This window comes from Corvus moneduloides, chromosome 6 (genome assembly GCF_009650955.1).
Source record: "Corvus moneduloides isolate bCorMon1 chromosome 6, bCorMon1.pri, whole genome shotgun sequence".
Classification (NCBI taxonomy): Eukaryota; Metazoa; Chordata; class Aves; order Passeriformes; family Corvidae; genus Corvus; species Corvus moneduloides.
In genome coordinates, this window is record NC_045481.1 from 61,710,851 (window position 1) to 61,726,389 (window position 15,539).

A 15,539-nucleotide genomic window follows, 5' to 3' on the forward strand; every position below is an offset into this window, starting at 1 on the left:
TTGCTTTTAAATTTTGATAAGCCTGTAAAATACAATTTGAAACAGTTCTACTTTTGTGTCTGTACTCAAACATATTACTGTTCTGCAAGCATTTCCAGTTTCCTTTCAGGACACATAAGCACTCATTACATAAAACTGATTCCGTAGTTCCCATGGAATTGATAGCAAAATTCTTCTGTAATTAAAAGCGTGTATAGCCAAAATATGTGATGGTATAATTGGCTCAATGAGCCTGTTTTGCATCTTCCAGTTTAATGAAATTTAAAAGTTTCCGACATTATAGCTTTTTTTTTTTTACATTTCTCTAAACACTGCTGTCTTGATGGATGCATTCAGCATGTAAGTAGACTTACATAAATTATTTTAAACATCTTGATAAGCAGTAGAGATGTCGTGTTTTTCCCATTTGAGCTTGGATTTATTTTTTTATGGATTCTTGTAGGTTCAGACCCTGAATGAGCAGGATTGGGAGCGGGCCCAGCAAGCCAGTGTGTTGGCAAACGTGGCACAAGCATTTGAGAGTGATGTGGATGTGTCTGATGTGGAGGACGACAGGGAGACCATTTTCAGCTCAGTTGATCTGCTGTCACCAAGTGGTCAGGCTGATGCTCAGACTTTGGCCATAATGCTGCAGGAACAATTGGATGCAATCAACAAAGAGATCAGGTACGGCCTGTCTGCTGTGGAGCTTTCGATAAAAATGACTCGGAAGATGGTAATTTCTCCATGTTTTTCTGCTAAGTGCTGCTTCTTTCAAAGCCCCATTCTGTTTGTATGGCCCTTGTTGGAATGTCACGTTCCTCTGAGACTCTCTTTCCCCCAGACTGATCCAGGAGGAGAAGGAGAACACGGAGCAGCGCGCCGAGGAGATCGAGAGCAGGGTGGGCAGCGGCAGCCTGGACGCGCACGGCCGGTTCCGCTCCATGAGCTCCATCCCTCCCTCGTACGCCGGCGGGGCCCTGGCCGGCTCCTCCCCGCCCGGCAGTGGCCGCTCCACGCCGCGGCGCGTCCCGCACAGCCCGGCGCGGGAGGTGGACAGGCTGGGCATCATGACACTGGTGGGTATCCACGGCCTGCACGTTCCTCAGGAGAGCCTTCCTTTGCTCTAGGAAACGGGTTGGTTCATTGCCCCTTCCTCTCCTGCTTACTCAGCTGTATTTTTCCTTCCTCTAGGTTTTTCTACTGCTTCCTTTCAACTTCTATAAAAAGTGTAAGATACATAATGATTAGGAAAAATGTTCAGAGCTCAAGTCTATTATTTGGTCAGCATCTCGTGCCTAAGTATTTATTCCTTCTGTTGTTACAGTCTTCCTTCAGACTCCTCTTTCTAGAAGAAAGAATGTTTTCTTTTCAACCACTTTCTTCCTCTGCTTTAAACTTTATTTTTATTATTTTCCACTAAACACTCAGCTAAAAAATGATTTGCATGTTAATCTTGAAGATTGAGATGGTATCACTGCTGTTTGAATATTAATGAGTGCCAGTGTCTTGGTTTAGGCTGTTAAAGCCTGATAGGTGAAAGAAATATCTGTTAGACCTTGTAGGTGATGAAGAAGTTTAGTCTTAGGAGTTCAGTGAGTAGAAAAAGATGTTTTCCTTCTTTTGATATTCTTATGAATTCTTAGGAAGATAAATCCTTCTAGGAGCTGCTTTATGCATGTAAACATATCTGTAAAAACAAGATACAAATTTTCCCCTTTCTTGTTTTTAAAGACATGTTAAACAAAATGAACAGTTAAAACCAAGTATTTCAGCTAAGTAATTTTGCTGGCTTTCTAAAATTGATGTGTACATATACCAAAAAGTCTCTTTTTTTCATAAAAGGGAGTAATTTTGCCTTCTTTGAATTAGAATAAAAATCACTGTACTAGCTCTAGCCATATATCCAGGGTCAAGCAGTCGTCTTCTAAGAAAAGCTATCAAAATTCAGAATGTGGAGTGCTTTATCTTCTAACATTTCACAATAATTAGTTAAGCTAAACACTTCTCATGCAGAAAACCGTATACAAATTTAAGTAGCTCTTTTCCCCAAAACTAGATCAGGAGAACGTGTCTTGTCTGAAATCCAGTGCAACCGAAGAAAAGTGAACTGTAATGAAGTTCACTTTAGATCATAATTGTGCATCAAAGTCACTTGGTCTAGTGTTTGCAGTTGTATTTGATGGGTTTTGTACCTGGCAACTGACTTGTGAAAGCTTGAAATCAAGAATTACAGATCAAGGGCTTTCTTGAAACTTTTGGAAGAGCTATCATGAATTATTGGACTGAGTTCTGCTGTGTCTTCCAGTATTTTAATAGAGAGTTGCATTAGTTTTTGATCATGTAGGCAAATTAGCTTAATGCCAGTGGTTATGCAGCTCAGTCAGTTGAAAGCCCCTCATGATTAAAAAGCATCAGCATGATAAATGGTGAAGCCTCTCTTGGGCAGTCCTTGTGGGCAGTTCATTCCATGTGGTGAACATTTTCATTTTTATGCTCATCAGATTTAATGGATGAAAGATCCAGTGAGGGTAAAACAAGTCTGCAGTGCTTTGTCAAGAACTTGATGAGGAACTAGATCATCTTCAAAGGTCCCTTCTATCATTCAGTGAACTTATGATTTGTTAATGTGGTACTCTACAGTCAGATTGAACAAAACTTTCCATATTAATGCTGCGAAATTTACATGTATTCTGAATCAAAAACAATTAAAAGTTGTCCTTTGTGGGAGGGAAACAACATCCCTCCCCCTTGTCCCACTTCAGAGGGGACTGACTTTATTTTTGGTTGCAGCCTTTTTAAATGATGAGAGCTATTAAACAAATTATCTAAATTTGGCTTTCGTCAGCACCAGTGTGAATAAGCTGTTTGTGTAACTCAGGGTTGCTGCCTTGCTCTGTGCACTGGCAGAGGTGAGCACTCCCTGGGGAGAGAGGTACAGTAGATGGAGGATAAAATAAAAGTGGTGGTGAATTCCTGCTCAAACATTCCAGCACTTGAAAGTTGTAAAAAGAACAGAATCCTGTGACTGTATAGAAATGAGCTATTGTTGGCACTGTTTCACATTATTAAAGTATGGGCTGCTTTTTGTGCAGTGTAGGAAACAGCTGCAGGAATGCCAAGGTTGTGAGGAGGGACAAGTGCAGCTGATTTATTAAGGCTGCTGTGGCTGACCTGGAGGTCCAAGGCAGGTCCTTGCCTTTTCAAAGCAACACCTTGCACCCCACAGCACTTCTTTGGGGTTTTTTTGCTGCACGTATTTTGTGCTAATTTGCCTACGGTCCCAATACACTCAAACATCTCTGGTACTTTGGTAGATAACCAATTGTAAGTGTTTATTTTTTGCTTCCTTTTCCTCACTTCAGGGATACGTTTAAGTAATCTGTGATTTAAGGAGTACTTCATACCCAGTGTCTCTCCGTGCCATTGTTGTAATTGTTGTTTATATTCTCCCTGAGATGTTTTGTCTGTACTAGTTGTCTTGGTCTGTGGTACAGTTTACAATAAATACAGCTTTTCCAAATTTCTTTTCTTTGCATGCATCTGTCAGCCTAGTGATTTAAGGAAACACCGTAGAAAGGTAAAAATCTTTAGTTTATTTCATGGTGTGCCCCTTCATCTCCCTCCCTGTCTCCAAACTCATTAGTGGATAACAGGAACATAAAGCATTTACAGGGTAGCTCTGTAATAAAACAAGATTATGGTTTATCATTTTAACCTAAGTATGGGTTTTATTTTGTGGGTTTTCATGTTTGTTTGCCTGTTTTTGCTGGTGTGGAGGAGTGTGGTGCTGCTTTCTGTTTCAACCACTGCTTTGCAGTCTTCATGCATCAGTGCTTCATTTTAAAAGCTGTCAGTGCACACACAAATAAGTTATTCTTTCTGTTTCTCAAACTTTTGTAGCCAAAGGTGTGTAGAAACTGACTTCACGGAGTCAGTGATCTTGCTAATAACTCTTTTCACGGGTCTCTTATTTCTGTCTTTGCACTTGCTTAAACTGGTGACAGGTATATTCATTTTATGGTGCTGAAGGCATTACTTTAGTTCTTAGCCCTATAAATGAATAAAAGATAAGTGCTACTTTCTTGTGTCAGTAGCTAAGATTGAATTTAATAGTTTGTCACTGAAGGTAACAAGAAATTCAGAAAGAAATCAAGCAAAAAATAGGCAACAGCAGAATGGTAAGGGCAAGAGTAATCCTTTAATGCTGAAATAAGATTCTTTCTTTCACTGTTTTTTTTAGAGTTGGTATTGCCTTCATGTTTCAGCATTGCCCCTGAAATTTTCCTTCCTTTTCCATTAGTCTCCATCTTCCAGAGAAGAGGTACGAGACGACAAAACCACCATCAAATGTGAGACATCGCCACCTTCCTCACCTCGGTCTTTGCGTCTGGACAGAGTCCAGAAAGGAGCTCTGCATACAGTGAGCCATGAAGATATCAGGGACATTAGGAAGTGAGTAGCTGGGAATCACTCAGACCTACCAGGAGCTCAGTGTTCCACAGCATCAGAGTAAAACCCCCAAACTGCAGAGCTGTTCAGCCTGTAGGGCTTTAGTCTGGGTCTTGAAGCGTTTCTCAAAAGCCAGGAGTGTGGACACCTAAATGGGTGACTCTGTTACATAAACATTAAGACTGTAGGTTTTGCTATTGCTTAGAAATGGCATCATGGGAAGTCTTTTGGTACTCCGAGTCTGTGTTAAGTGTGCTTCATGTCTGGGAAATAAAAAGTGTAACTTTCAACTCTTTAAGTTGTAACTTAGCTGTAAATTGAGATATAACTTGCAAAATCGCCATCACTTGGATTGACAGATACTCTTTTCAAAGTTCCTAAGTATCTGAGATGGATTCCACTCAAGTATTTCAATCTTTGTCTGTCCCTTTCAGTCAGGAACTTGTGCCATCAACATTTCTTTTCATAACTCATAAAAGCTGAAATTAAATGTCATTAGTGAGTCACTGAACTTTGAGTAACTCACACAGAACCCTGAACTTATCTCTGGTGAATTTGTTGTACATGGGCTCCTTTATGATGTTTTTTTTGGTACAGTTCAACAGGTTCACAAGATGGGCAAACAAGTAATCCTAGTAGCAGTAACAGCAGCCAAGATTCCCTTCACAAAGCCCCCAAAAAGAAGGGGATCAAATCCTCTATTGGCCGCCTGTTTGGCAAGAAGGAAAAGGGACGACCTGGACAAACAAGCAAGGAAGCTCTGGGACAAGGTTGGTTTGCTTTTTCTTACACAGTGAGAGATATGGGCTTGGAGGTTTGGTTTTACACATTCCTGATCAGTAATATTACAAAGGATTAAGTTAAGACTGACTTGAGTTTGGGGGTTTTTTTTGTAGGTGGCATGGGAGAAGCAGATGGTTCCTCTCAGGATGCATTAGGTCTCAGCAAACTTGGAGGTCAGGCAGAGAAAAACAGGAAAATGCAGAAAAAGTAAGTTACCAGATATTTGGAATCCTGTGTTAATCATGTATTGCTTTGTTTAAAAATGCTGTGGTTTTATTTTTTAGTTTGGTTTTGGGGTATTTTTTGCCTAATATGGTGCTATGGTTAATAAGTCTCTGTAGATTTATTTTTTGTTACTATTTTTCCAGAACATTAATAGCAGCATGGGTCATGGTAAGTTTGAAAGGAATTTCAGCTGAAAACTTACTATTGGACTGCTGTAATAAAGAAATTCAGAGATAGAAGTGGACTCTTACCAAATCTCCCCCAAATTTATTATGCTTAATACCTGCTTTGGGAGGGATTAAATATAATAAATTATAAATACCTTTGATTCAAATGGGAGATTTCCCAAAGTTGCTCTTGGCTGTTCTTTGCCCAGAGTGTGAAGGAATTGACAGAAGGGAAGCATGAGATGCTGTGTGCAGACATCCCTGTACATGAACTTGCTGGCTCCTTTCTCTGTCCCTTTGTGTTGCAGCTGCTGACAGCTTCTCTCTTCACTAATTTTTTCACTTCTGTTTAAGATTGTCTGCTGAAATCTTTCTCTTTGCACCATATAGCCTTGATTTCTTCCATTTTTAAATCAATTGTGACTGTTCCTTTTTTATGGCACCTTGTATGCAATTACCTTTTCCTAGTCCAGAGAATTTTATCACTCTGTGCCAGAAAATCTTCAGTTTACTGCTCACCTTTTGAGTGTCTGTTTGCATGCTTTGTTGTTCCCAGACTTGGAACAGATGAAGCAAAGACTAATCATAGGGGAAAAACAGATACTGCTACTGGTAGAAATCCTGACTTGATGCTTATATGGCAGTACAGGAAACACTCATATAAGTAGGATCAGGCATTCCTTGCATTTTTTCCCCCAATGCTGAGCCTTAAACTTCTGCTGCTTCTGTTCTGTTCAGCTGTCAAAAAACTGATGAAGATCAGACTTTCCTTGCCTTCTGAAGACAGACAGTAAATATTGGAAAGAAAGGGTGCTAATTTTCCCTTTGAGAGAGATTTCTTGCAGTACCTAAGTTCTATTAACTAATAAGAATAATGCCTGGTGGCTGCTAATGAAAACCAGCAGTGTGTTGGTTTGAAAAGTTGGAATGGAATGTGGGTTTGTTTGGATAACAGAAGGCTCAGCTGTTTTTCTTCAGACTGCTACACTGAAAGCAATCATACATTATTATGATCTGGTATTTTCCCTTTTCTACAGTGCTTTAAAGTCATACCACATCTTGGTTGAATAAATAGTTTTAGTCTGGTCATATCTAAATAGTGTTAAGGTCTGTTCTTTGAGCAATATAGGTATTTCTCAATACCAGCCACAAGTTTCATTCTCAAGTAAAACAATCCATACTGTCTTGCTTTAAGAAATGCAAAAAGTGCAGTTGCAGATAAATCATGACTTTTCTTGTAAACATTCTGCTTTTCAAAAATGTACTGATATTACTTAAAGTATAATTTATGGCTGCATGTTGTAGGTTGCTTAAAAGGCAGCTGTCTATATTAAACAGATGAAAACTTTTAGTTTGGAATTGCCTTCCCTAGCTCTTCAAACCCCCCTCTCCATCTCTTCTAGAGCCCCTTTAGGTACTGGAAGGGGCTCTAAGGTTTCCCTGGAGCCTTGTACTCTCTACCACTCAATGAAATTAATACAATCTAAATCTATCATTTGAAAAATCCCAGTAAGATGCTTTCATGCAGCTGTCTCAGAATCCTGAGGGGTATTCTGAACATGGGAAGCAATATTATCACAAGGGGTCAAAGATCCCTTGCTGCCTTCTTGAGATGCTCATTATCAAAAAGAAGTAGTAGTAAAGCTGCTCTGAATTACTTTTCACTTTGATTTTGGAGGAGGCTGGGTTAAAACAAATTCCAACTGACTGTTTGCTTGCAAAACCTTATATTCAGCAAAAAGAATTCCAGCTACCTGAATGCTTGGAACAACGACAGCTCCTTCTATTTATAGCTGTCTCTAATCCCTATTTGCTCGTTTATCTTTCTGATTTCTGCTTGCATGTGCACAAACAGGCTGAGGGCAGTGTTCAGTGTCTGCTAACAAAAACCTATTTATAGTTACAGAATTAAATTACAGTACACATTATTTGTCTTTGTATGCCTTTGAGTTCAGTTTAATCCTAGTTTTATATTTGTCCCTTATGATTTTTTTTTTCCTTTTGTTTACCATTTGATGTGGTAGTGCAAAATCAGGGTAAGTTTGTATTTATTTTTTAAGGATTGTTGTGCAAGTATGATAAATCTGGTTTGGATTTTTTAGCAATATATTAAAACCTCTGTCCTTTCTTAAAGTCAGATCATGAGAGGAAATAGTAAATTCAAAAGAATATATTATGAAAATGTGTTGCTGAAATAAATCCAGTGTCACCTAGTTCAGTGTGAAAGCTAGTTTGGTGCCCTGTCTTAATTTGCATGGCGTGAGCTTTTATAGTGGAAATATTAAACCCTCTTAGATTAAATTAGTTTTGTAATCTGGGGTTTGAAAGTTGCTTAGCAATAGTAGGTGTTTGTGTTTCCAAGGTAGATGTACTTCTGTGAAACTGTTGTTTGGTGTTGACTAAAGCTAAGTCCTTTTTAGTGCTGTGTTCATCTTCTGTGTGAGCTGTAGTAGTGACGGTGTTTGCCACAACTGTGTTTGTGCTTTTCTGTGTACAGCACAACAAACTTAGTACTGTATTCAGCAAAAAGGAAGGCAACCCTAAATTTAAGATAACTCTCACACACAAAAGACTTACTACATCCCTGAACTCAATCTAGAATAAGGATATTGACTTTCCCCTGATGTTCTGCCTATTTCCATCTCATGTTTTACAACTGTTTCTTCTCAGTTTTTATACCCTGAAGCTCTGTCACTTCCATCAGTATCACTCTCTTCCCCACACTGCAGTGTTTACTGTGTTCTGAACTTCTTCCAAATCAGTCCTCTTCAGTTCCATCCAAATAATCTGGGATGCAGCACTCCCCTCTGGCTATGAGCTCTGGATGTATCCATTCCCGTGCTGTCTTAATCCAGTGACGGAGTGAGGTTGCTCCGGGCTGCTTTGTTTTCCTTGTGGGGTGAGCATGTGCTCTCCTGCCAAGAGCCCTGCTGAACACAGATCCTTCACACGGTCCCTAGAGGGTCTTGTGCACTCACTGCTGCATCAGGCACCACCTGCAGCTTTGACATCATTTCTCACTCCCTATGACCACAGCTTTTGTCCTCCCCAGCTGCTGTGAGATGCCTCTGGTATGTGTCTAACAACAAGCCTTCCCCCCTTGCAGCAGCGTGTTTGGGCTCCTGTTCCAAGGGAAGCTCAGCCAGGTTTTTTATTAAGTCTCCAGACATCTGTCCCTTGGTTTTGTCACCTATGAGTTATTCCAGTAGCCAGCTGCTCCTTTGGCATTCTTTTATCCTTCACAGGGCCAGGTTTATACCGCCTGTTGACTGGCACCATTGCAATATCTTTTTCCTCACAAAGATACGGGGCTGGGTTTTGCACCCATTTCCACCAGATCCACATCTGGTGTAATGGTTGGGCTCTGAGACTCAGTTGGCCTGGCAGTTGTGATCTTTCAGGGATGTGATCCCATATTACTGGAATGCAGCGAGTGTCTTGGTGGAGTTTGAAGGGAATAGTGGGAAAAGGGAAGTTCTCTGCTCTAGGAAAAAAACCATTGATGCATCATTTGCAGATGAAACAGCAGCTGCTTCTGAATTCTTCCTATGAGACGTTTTGTGCCTGGGCTACATCTTGAGCTTGGGGGTTAATGATTTTCTGTGCAAGCAAGTTTTTTATCTCTTACTGCATATGAACAAATTCTGCAATTAATTTTCCACTTCATGGTTGCTTTCCTCTTTGGATCCATTGAATAATTTCTGCATAAAGTCATGTCATAAACATTTTTTTATTTGTTTCTATTTCTATGTGTTTTTCTCCATCACACAATTATTTTCTCCCTACAACACCAGCATGAGTTTCAAGTTTGCATTGTAACCTCTCCTTACATTTTTGATGTGTTCCTTGTATCCTACTCCAAAGGATTCACTGTTTCATGGTTACCATGAAGTACACAATGAGACTTACAAAACAACCAGAAATGACACTGATTTTCTCTGAACTCCACACAACACAACCGCCAAAAAGGAAGGCAAAGACACCAATTTGGAAGTTAAACTACTTGGAAAAAACGTTGTGTTCCTTTCTGTCAAATACAGTATTAAGCATTTTATTCTGTTCTTACCGAGCAATGTTTCAGAGTATCTTACTAATTTATTTTTCTAATTTTTAAATCTTTACACAACAAAGAGAAGCAGAACTGAATGTGTTCAGGGCTAATTATTTGTGGAATTAATGTAACGTGTTCTACAGTAGCAGGGAAATAGCTGATCCTTTATTCCCAATTTAGAAATATATGTATCTTTTTGGAGTGTACAAATATGTCTAAGCTTTTACAGTCTTCTTTGTTAGTGAAATTCAGCAGTTGAGCTGCTGGCTGCTGAACACTGTTCCGCCTTAATGGATGGATCCTAAAATGGTACCTAGTGTGGTTATTTGTAACCAGTTGTCTGGCAGTCCCTTCCTTCCTCCCCTTTTCCCATTGCTGGGAAGCACATTTAATTAGGATAAATTACTGGGAGGTTCTTCCAGAGCAATAGTAATTTATTGGTGTGCAGGTGGAGAAGTGCTATCTATTGATAAAGCAGTTGCTAGTATATTTATTACTTCATTGATTGCTTTTTAATATTTAGTTACCTACCAATATAACATGAGGATCCCAGGTATGTCTGAAAGAGCTGAATGCTGCATTTCCATTTTGTAGGAGTAGCAAAAAAGCTCCTTTTCTGTCAGTAATCACTCTTCAAGGTGCCTTGTATATTTTAATACCTATAACTTCTAAAAATGCTATCATCTTAGAGTATCCAGTGAGACAGCTCAGAAGGCAAGGAGATTTTATTTGATTTAAATAGCGAGAAAATGGTAAATACCTCATGTAGGATCTTGAATCTGTAGTATTGCTGCATATCTTAATTCTACACTTGCAGGCATGAATGAAGAATAGTAAAACCAGTCTAATTAGGTGAAGTTGTTTTTTCTGATTTTCAAAGGAGAATGAGCAGAGATTTAACCATATACAACTGGCTTTCAAAGGCAGTGTAAAAATGCTTTTTTTAGGCTTTCTCCATGTTTTCAGCCAGGCATATCCAAGCAGCATTGCATGCTTATACCCACAGTGCTACTTTTTGTCCTTTGGTTTATCAAACATTTTTGGCAGCTTTTTATAGGGACCTTGTGAGCTTCCATTGTCTCTGGAAGCTGAATTGTCAATATGAAACTTCAGGCGCTTCTGTTTCAGAAGAACAAAGGAAATGGTGTCATCATGGGAGATGAAAGCCGAGTTTCAGTACACAGCCCTTCGGGATATAATTGCCAAACACAGCTCTGGTTGTGTGAAGCTGTCCCTGACGTTCTGACAGGCTGAAGTTCACCAGTGAAATGGTCTCTGTCCCAGGTTCCAGCCCTGACAGCCTGATGGACAGGGGTGTCTGATGGTTCATGTGTTGCCACAGGTTTCAGATCTGCACACGCTGAGGAAAAATGACTGCTTTGGTTCAGCTTTGCTGAGCAGAAAACTGCCAGCAGCTGAGAATCTGATTGCCAAATAAGCCTGACATCTCTGCTTTGGGTTGGGAGTGTTGGGTAGAGTGTCAGTAGTGGCTTCAGACACCAGGTTCTGAAAGGCAAGATCCACATCTCTGCTGCTCTCAGATTTCCTGGCCGGTTCAGCTTTCATCCCTATGTAGTCCCTGTACATGTGCTGTACCTGCCTGAGGGGGGTATCATACAAGGCTGGCTGGGAAAGGAATAAGCTAATTATTGGAAAGGAGACAGGGAGGCGAGTGCAGTGCTGACATTGTAACACATCCATTGTAACTAATGACTGTTTCTGTAACTGTAGGCACGAGTTGCTGGAGGAAGCCAGAAGACAAGGTTTGCCTTTTGCACAGTGGGATGGGCCCACTGTGGTGGTGTGGCTGGAGGTGAGTGGTCCTTCCAAAATTAATAAAAAGCCCCCTCAATGTACAGACTGCGAGGGTTTGGAGGCAGGAATGTTTTCCATCTCCTGCTTACTTCCTTTTCTCTGTGTTGCAGCTGTGGGTGGGGATGCCAGCCTGGTACGTGGCAGCCTGCCGAGCCAATGTGAAAAGCGGTGCTATCATGTCAGCCCTGTCTGACACGGAAATCCAGCGGGAAATCGGGATCAGCAATCCCCTGCACAGGCTCAAGCTTAGGCTGGCCATCCAGGAAATCATGTCATTAACCAGCCCCTCTGCCCCTCCCACCTCAAGGACGGTAAGGAAACTCATCCAGCATTAAACACCTAGAAATTCCCAACATTTGACTGTAAACTTAAAACTGAGCTTCTATTAAGAATTTCTTGGAAAGGAATGCATTATTTAAATATAGGCTGTTCCTTCCTTTCATGGAAATTAACTAAAGGGATAACTGCAGTTTTCTTTCTCAAGGAAAAGAGAAATTTATTTCAGTCTAAGTATGTAATCCAAAGTAGTTAGAGTACATGTTATTCACCTCATCTTTTGGCCTCCAGAGAATTTAAAATCCAGATGAAGCATACATGTCTGTTCAGAAATTTGTGAGATAGTTGGAGGCTCTTTTAATGCAGCTATAAGGCCATTAACTCCAAATAATACAGGTGACATGAACTAGGAGTCACCTGTCTCTCTATAGTAAATTTAGGCACTTACTGGGAATTTTCTCTCGTGAGTCTGTCTGCCCTGCAGTCTAAAGTTCTTCCTGGGGTTATGTGCTAGACTACAAATGTATTTTTCAGATTAGAGCAGAGCTGAGTGTTTAGCCATTAATGAAGTCCTGTAAGCTGTTTCTGACGCTCAGTTTTGTTAATATCTGTGAAGAAGTTGATCCCTGTGGGTAGGCTTTTATTGCATGCCATGATTTTCAGTAGCTGTACCTGACTTAGAGACCATTGCTTTGCCCATGCCTGCTCCTTACATGTACCGATTGCTTATCTGTTCTGCAACCTCTCCTCTTTGTTACTGCTTTCCTTTCACTGGATGGGATTGATTCCCTGTGGGCTCATATTAGACCACGGGAAATGTCTGGGTAACACATGAAGAGATGGAAAATCTTACAGCCACACAACAAACGGTTAGTTTACAGTGTTGCCACTTCTCTTCCTTAGAGTGCTTTTCCCACTTCTTGAACATTTGAATCAAGTACCTTTTGGTCTGTTTTTTTTTGGTCTTTTTTTTTTTTTTTCTTCAAAATAACGCACTAAAATTCTGGATCATTGCTTCTTCTAATTATTAACCTTGCAATCTGCATCTTGATAGCTTTTTTTCCAGAAGGGAGGAAAAAAAAAAATCAACGTTGATAAGATTGTAAACAAAATTCTGATCTGTAAAATGGAGCTCTGACTTGATTGACAAATAGACAAATTGAATTATTGGTGCAGAAATTTCTTCTCTCCAGAAACTTAATCAGTAGATGGGGTTTGCAACTTCTCATACAAAAATAAATGCCTTGTGTATAATTTTTTACATTGCATGATGCTTGCTTTATCTAGATCCTTTGGTATGCAGTAGATTTAGAGTCTTGCAGTGCACCGTTAACTTTGACCTCCTTACTAAACTTAACCACTAATATATGTGTGTTCTTTTGCTTTCCTAACCACCTAACAGGAAGATGAGGAGGGAAGCTGGGCTCAGGTTGGAAACTTTATCTAATATTATGGACTGTATGTAAACTGTCACAATCATTAGAGCATGAAAGAATCTGGTTTTCCTTTAGACCAGCAGCTTTTAGTGATTCTGGGTGTGACCTGGGGAGTGGGAGAGGGGGAAGCTGCAGGCTTATCTCTGTACAATGCACACTTGGGAAATACATGTGATTTAAATATTTTAATGTTTTGGTGGGGGGTGGCTCTCTGGGGAAGCCAGAATTGCTAGAGGAATATCTGCTCTGTGCAGAAAATCCCTGTCCAACCCAGCCACCATCCCAGGTGTGCCACAAGATACCCTGGTCCTGGATGGTTAAGTAGATTTCTATGCACTAATTCTGTAATCCCCCTTGATTAATTGTTTTGCCTTAAAGTGGTGGCAAATCCTAATTGTATTTTCAGGCACTGATGTAGCTGAGTATTTATACAGGGATATAAACAAAACTTGAGGTTTACCCGTGATCCATACCTTTGGACAGTACAGGCTCTTCTTGCTTGGCTGCCCTCCAGCTTAAACCTGGTTTAAGTCCCATTAACTACATCTCAGCTACTCATTTGTTGATTGTCAGTGGTAACAAGCCCAGAGTAAGGAGCTCTTTGACTCTTCTACCTTCTGATGGCTTAGGTGCATTTCCCTGTGGCCTTGCTCCTTTCTGGAAGGTGCTTCCTCTAGAGGAGAAATAAAGCTTTTGACTTTTAACAGAAAAATCTCAATTATTACACTTTTGAAAAAAGGAGCTTCTGGGTTTTGTTGCCCAAGGAGTGATTAGATATACAGTTAAGAAACTCTCATCTTTATAGATGTTTTCTCTACAAAAATGCCTGGTGATTTGCAGATCAAAACTGTAATGGGAAAAGTCTTTAGGATAAGGACTAGCATTTAGAATGGCTTCTTCTTCAGTTTTATCAGTTTCTGAAAATAGCTAACTGTCTTTAAAAAGGCCTGCAGTTATTTTTCTGATATCTTTTCTTTATAAAGTGACATGAAAAATAAGATTTCCCCCCCCCCCCAGTTTTCAAGAGAGAGAGTATTTGCAACATCTCAACACAATGAAATTCTATGGCTTTTGCTATCCAACCGCGCAGATCAGTATTTTTAAAAATTTTATTGCCTCTTGCATATTTTGTCATGCTATTTCTTGATATAAATTGAGGCAGTTTTACTTGCTGATCTGAATATCTGAACCTGCTTTTCTCCACGAGGGTGACTTGTTTGGAAAACATACACATAGTATTCAGTACTCTGATGTGCTTATCTTTGCAGGTTAAGAATTAAATAAGCAATTTCTTTAAAATAGGCTGTCTAAAGTAGCTTTTCTTTTTTCATTTCTCATTTCAATAAGCTTGTTCCTTAATTTTTTTTCAAACCAGACATTAGCCTATGGTGACATGAACCACGAGTGGATTGGCAACGAGTGGCTCCCAAGCCTGGGGCTCCCTCAGTACCGCAGCTACTTCATGGAATGTCTGGTGGATGCTCGGATGCTGGATCACTTAACTAAAAAAGACCTGCGTGGGCAGCTGAAAATGGTGGACAGCTTCCACAGGTAAAGAGGCTGAAGTTGGAGACCTCACCCACAGGAAATGTTTCCATTATCTCTAAATATTTGTTCCAATTTTTTTTCCTCTGGTCCAAACAGAAACAGTTTTCAGTGTGGAATTATGTGCCTCCGAAGACTGAATTATGACCGAAAAGAACTGGAAAGAAAAAGAGAAGAAAGCCAGAATGAAATTAAAGGTTAGTGCATTGTCTTCACCTCAGTCTGATTCTGCCCTGTTTTCACTGATCAGCCTCAAAATTTCATTAACAAAGGAAAGGCTTTAGAGGAAGGAATCACTTATAAAATATCAAGTGTTAAATGCACAAGGCGTCTGGATGTAGGCACTGAACACTGAATGATAAAACACATCATTAAATCATTTACTTGTGCTACTTGTGAACATTTTTGAAACTCATACTGCTCTGAAGTTTGAAACGAAATGTTTTAGGAGAATGAGAGTTAAGAACATGCTTTTGGGTGGGTTTTTTTTCTTTATTTTCTTCTTTTCCCCTGTTTTGACATAACTTTACATCTGCATCATTTTGCTGTTGCTTGTGGCTGGTAATTTTTATTACCTAGCAGTTGATGAAAAAATATCCAAGTGACTTAGGTAGTTATGTCTTCCAGATTCATGGTGATTATTGAACAAGAGAGAAGGAATAAGAGAAAGCAGGGTGGGAATTCATGGTTTTCCAAGACTTCCCATAGAAATTTTTTCCCTGCCTAATATCAGAAGTATTTTCTGATATCTGAGTCTAAAATTTGCTTAGAATGTTCTGTGCCTGCTTTTTCCTTTTAAAGCATTGATAC

At 39.9% G+C, this 15,539-nt stretch overlaps 1 protein-coding gene across 11 annotated transcripts in view; it reads left to right on the top strand.

Annotated features, from left to right (window-relative positions):
* Positions 1 to 15,539, top strand: part of PPFIA1 (PTPRF interacting protein alpha 1) — a 53,742-nt gene that overhangs the window by 30,406 nt on the left and 7,797 nt on the right. For 3 of the 11 annotated variants that reach the window (XM_032111010.1, XM_032111001.1, XM_032111004.1), the window contains 12 exons: positions 443 to 666; positions 824 to 1,058; positions 3,530 to 3,559; positions 4,283 to 4,434; positions 5,029 to 5,201; positions 5,328 to 5,421; positions 11,389 to 11,470; positions 11,583 to 11,783; positions 12,555 to 12,617; positions 13,151 to 13,177; positions 14,560 to 14,735; positions 14,829 to 14,926. In XM_032111010.1, the coding sequence (XP_031966901.1) occupies positions 443 to 666; positions 824 to 1,058; positions 3,530 to 3,559; positions 4,283 to 4,434; positions 5,029 to 5,201; positions 5,328 to 5,421; positions 11,389 to 11,470; positions 11,583 to 11,783; positions 12,555 to 12,617; positions 13,151 to 13,177; positions 14,560 to 14,735; positions 14,829 to 14,926 (1,555 nt within the window). Of the gene's footprint in view, positions 1 to 336; positions 340 to 442; positions 667 to 823; positions 1,059 to 3,529; positions 3,560 to 4,282; positions 4,435 to 5,028; positions 5,202 to 5,327; positions 5,422 to 11,388; positions 11,471 to 11,582; positions 11,784 to 12,554; positions 12,618 to 13,150; positions 13,178 to 14,559; positions 14,736 to 14,828; positions 14,927 to 15,539 lie in introns of all 11 variants that reach the window. The other 8 variants (XM_032111000.1, XM_032111003.1, XM_032111007.1 and 5 more) reach the window with 7 other exon arrangements.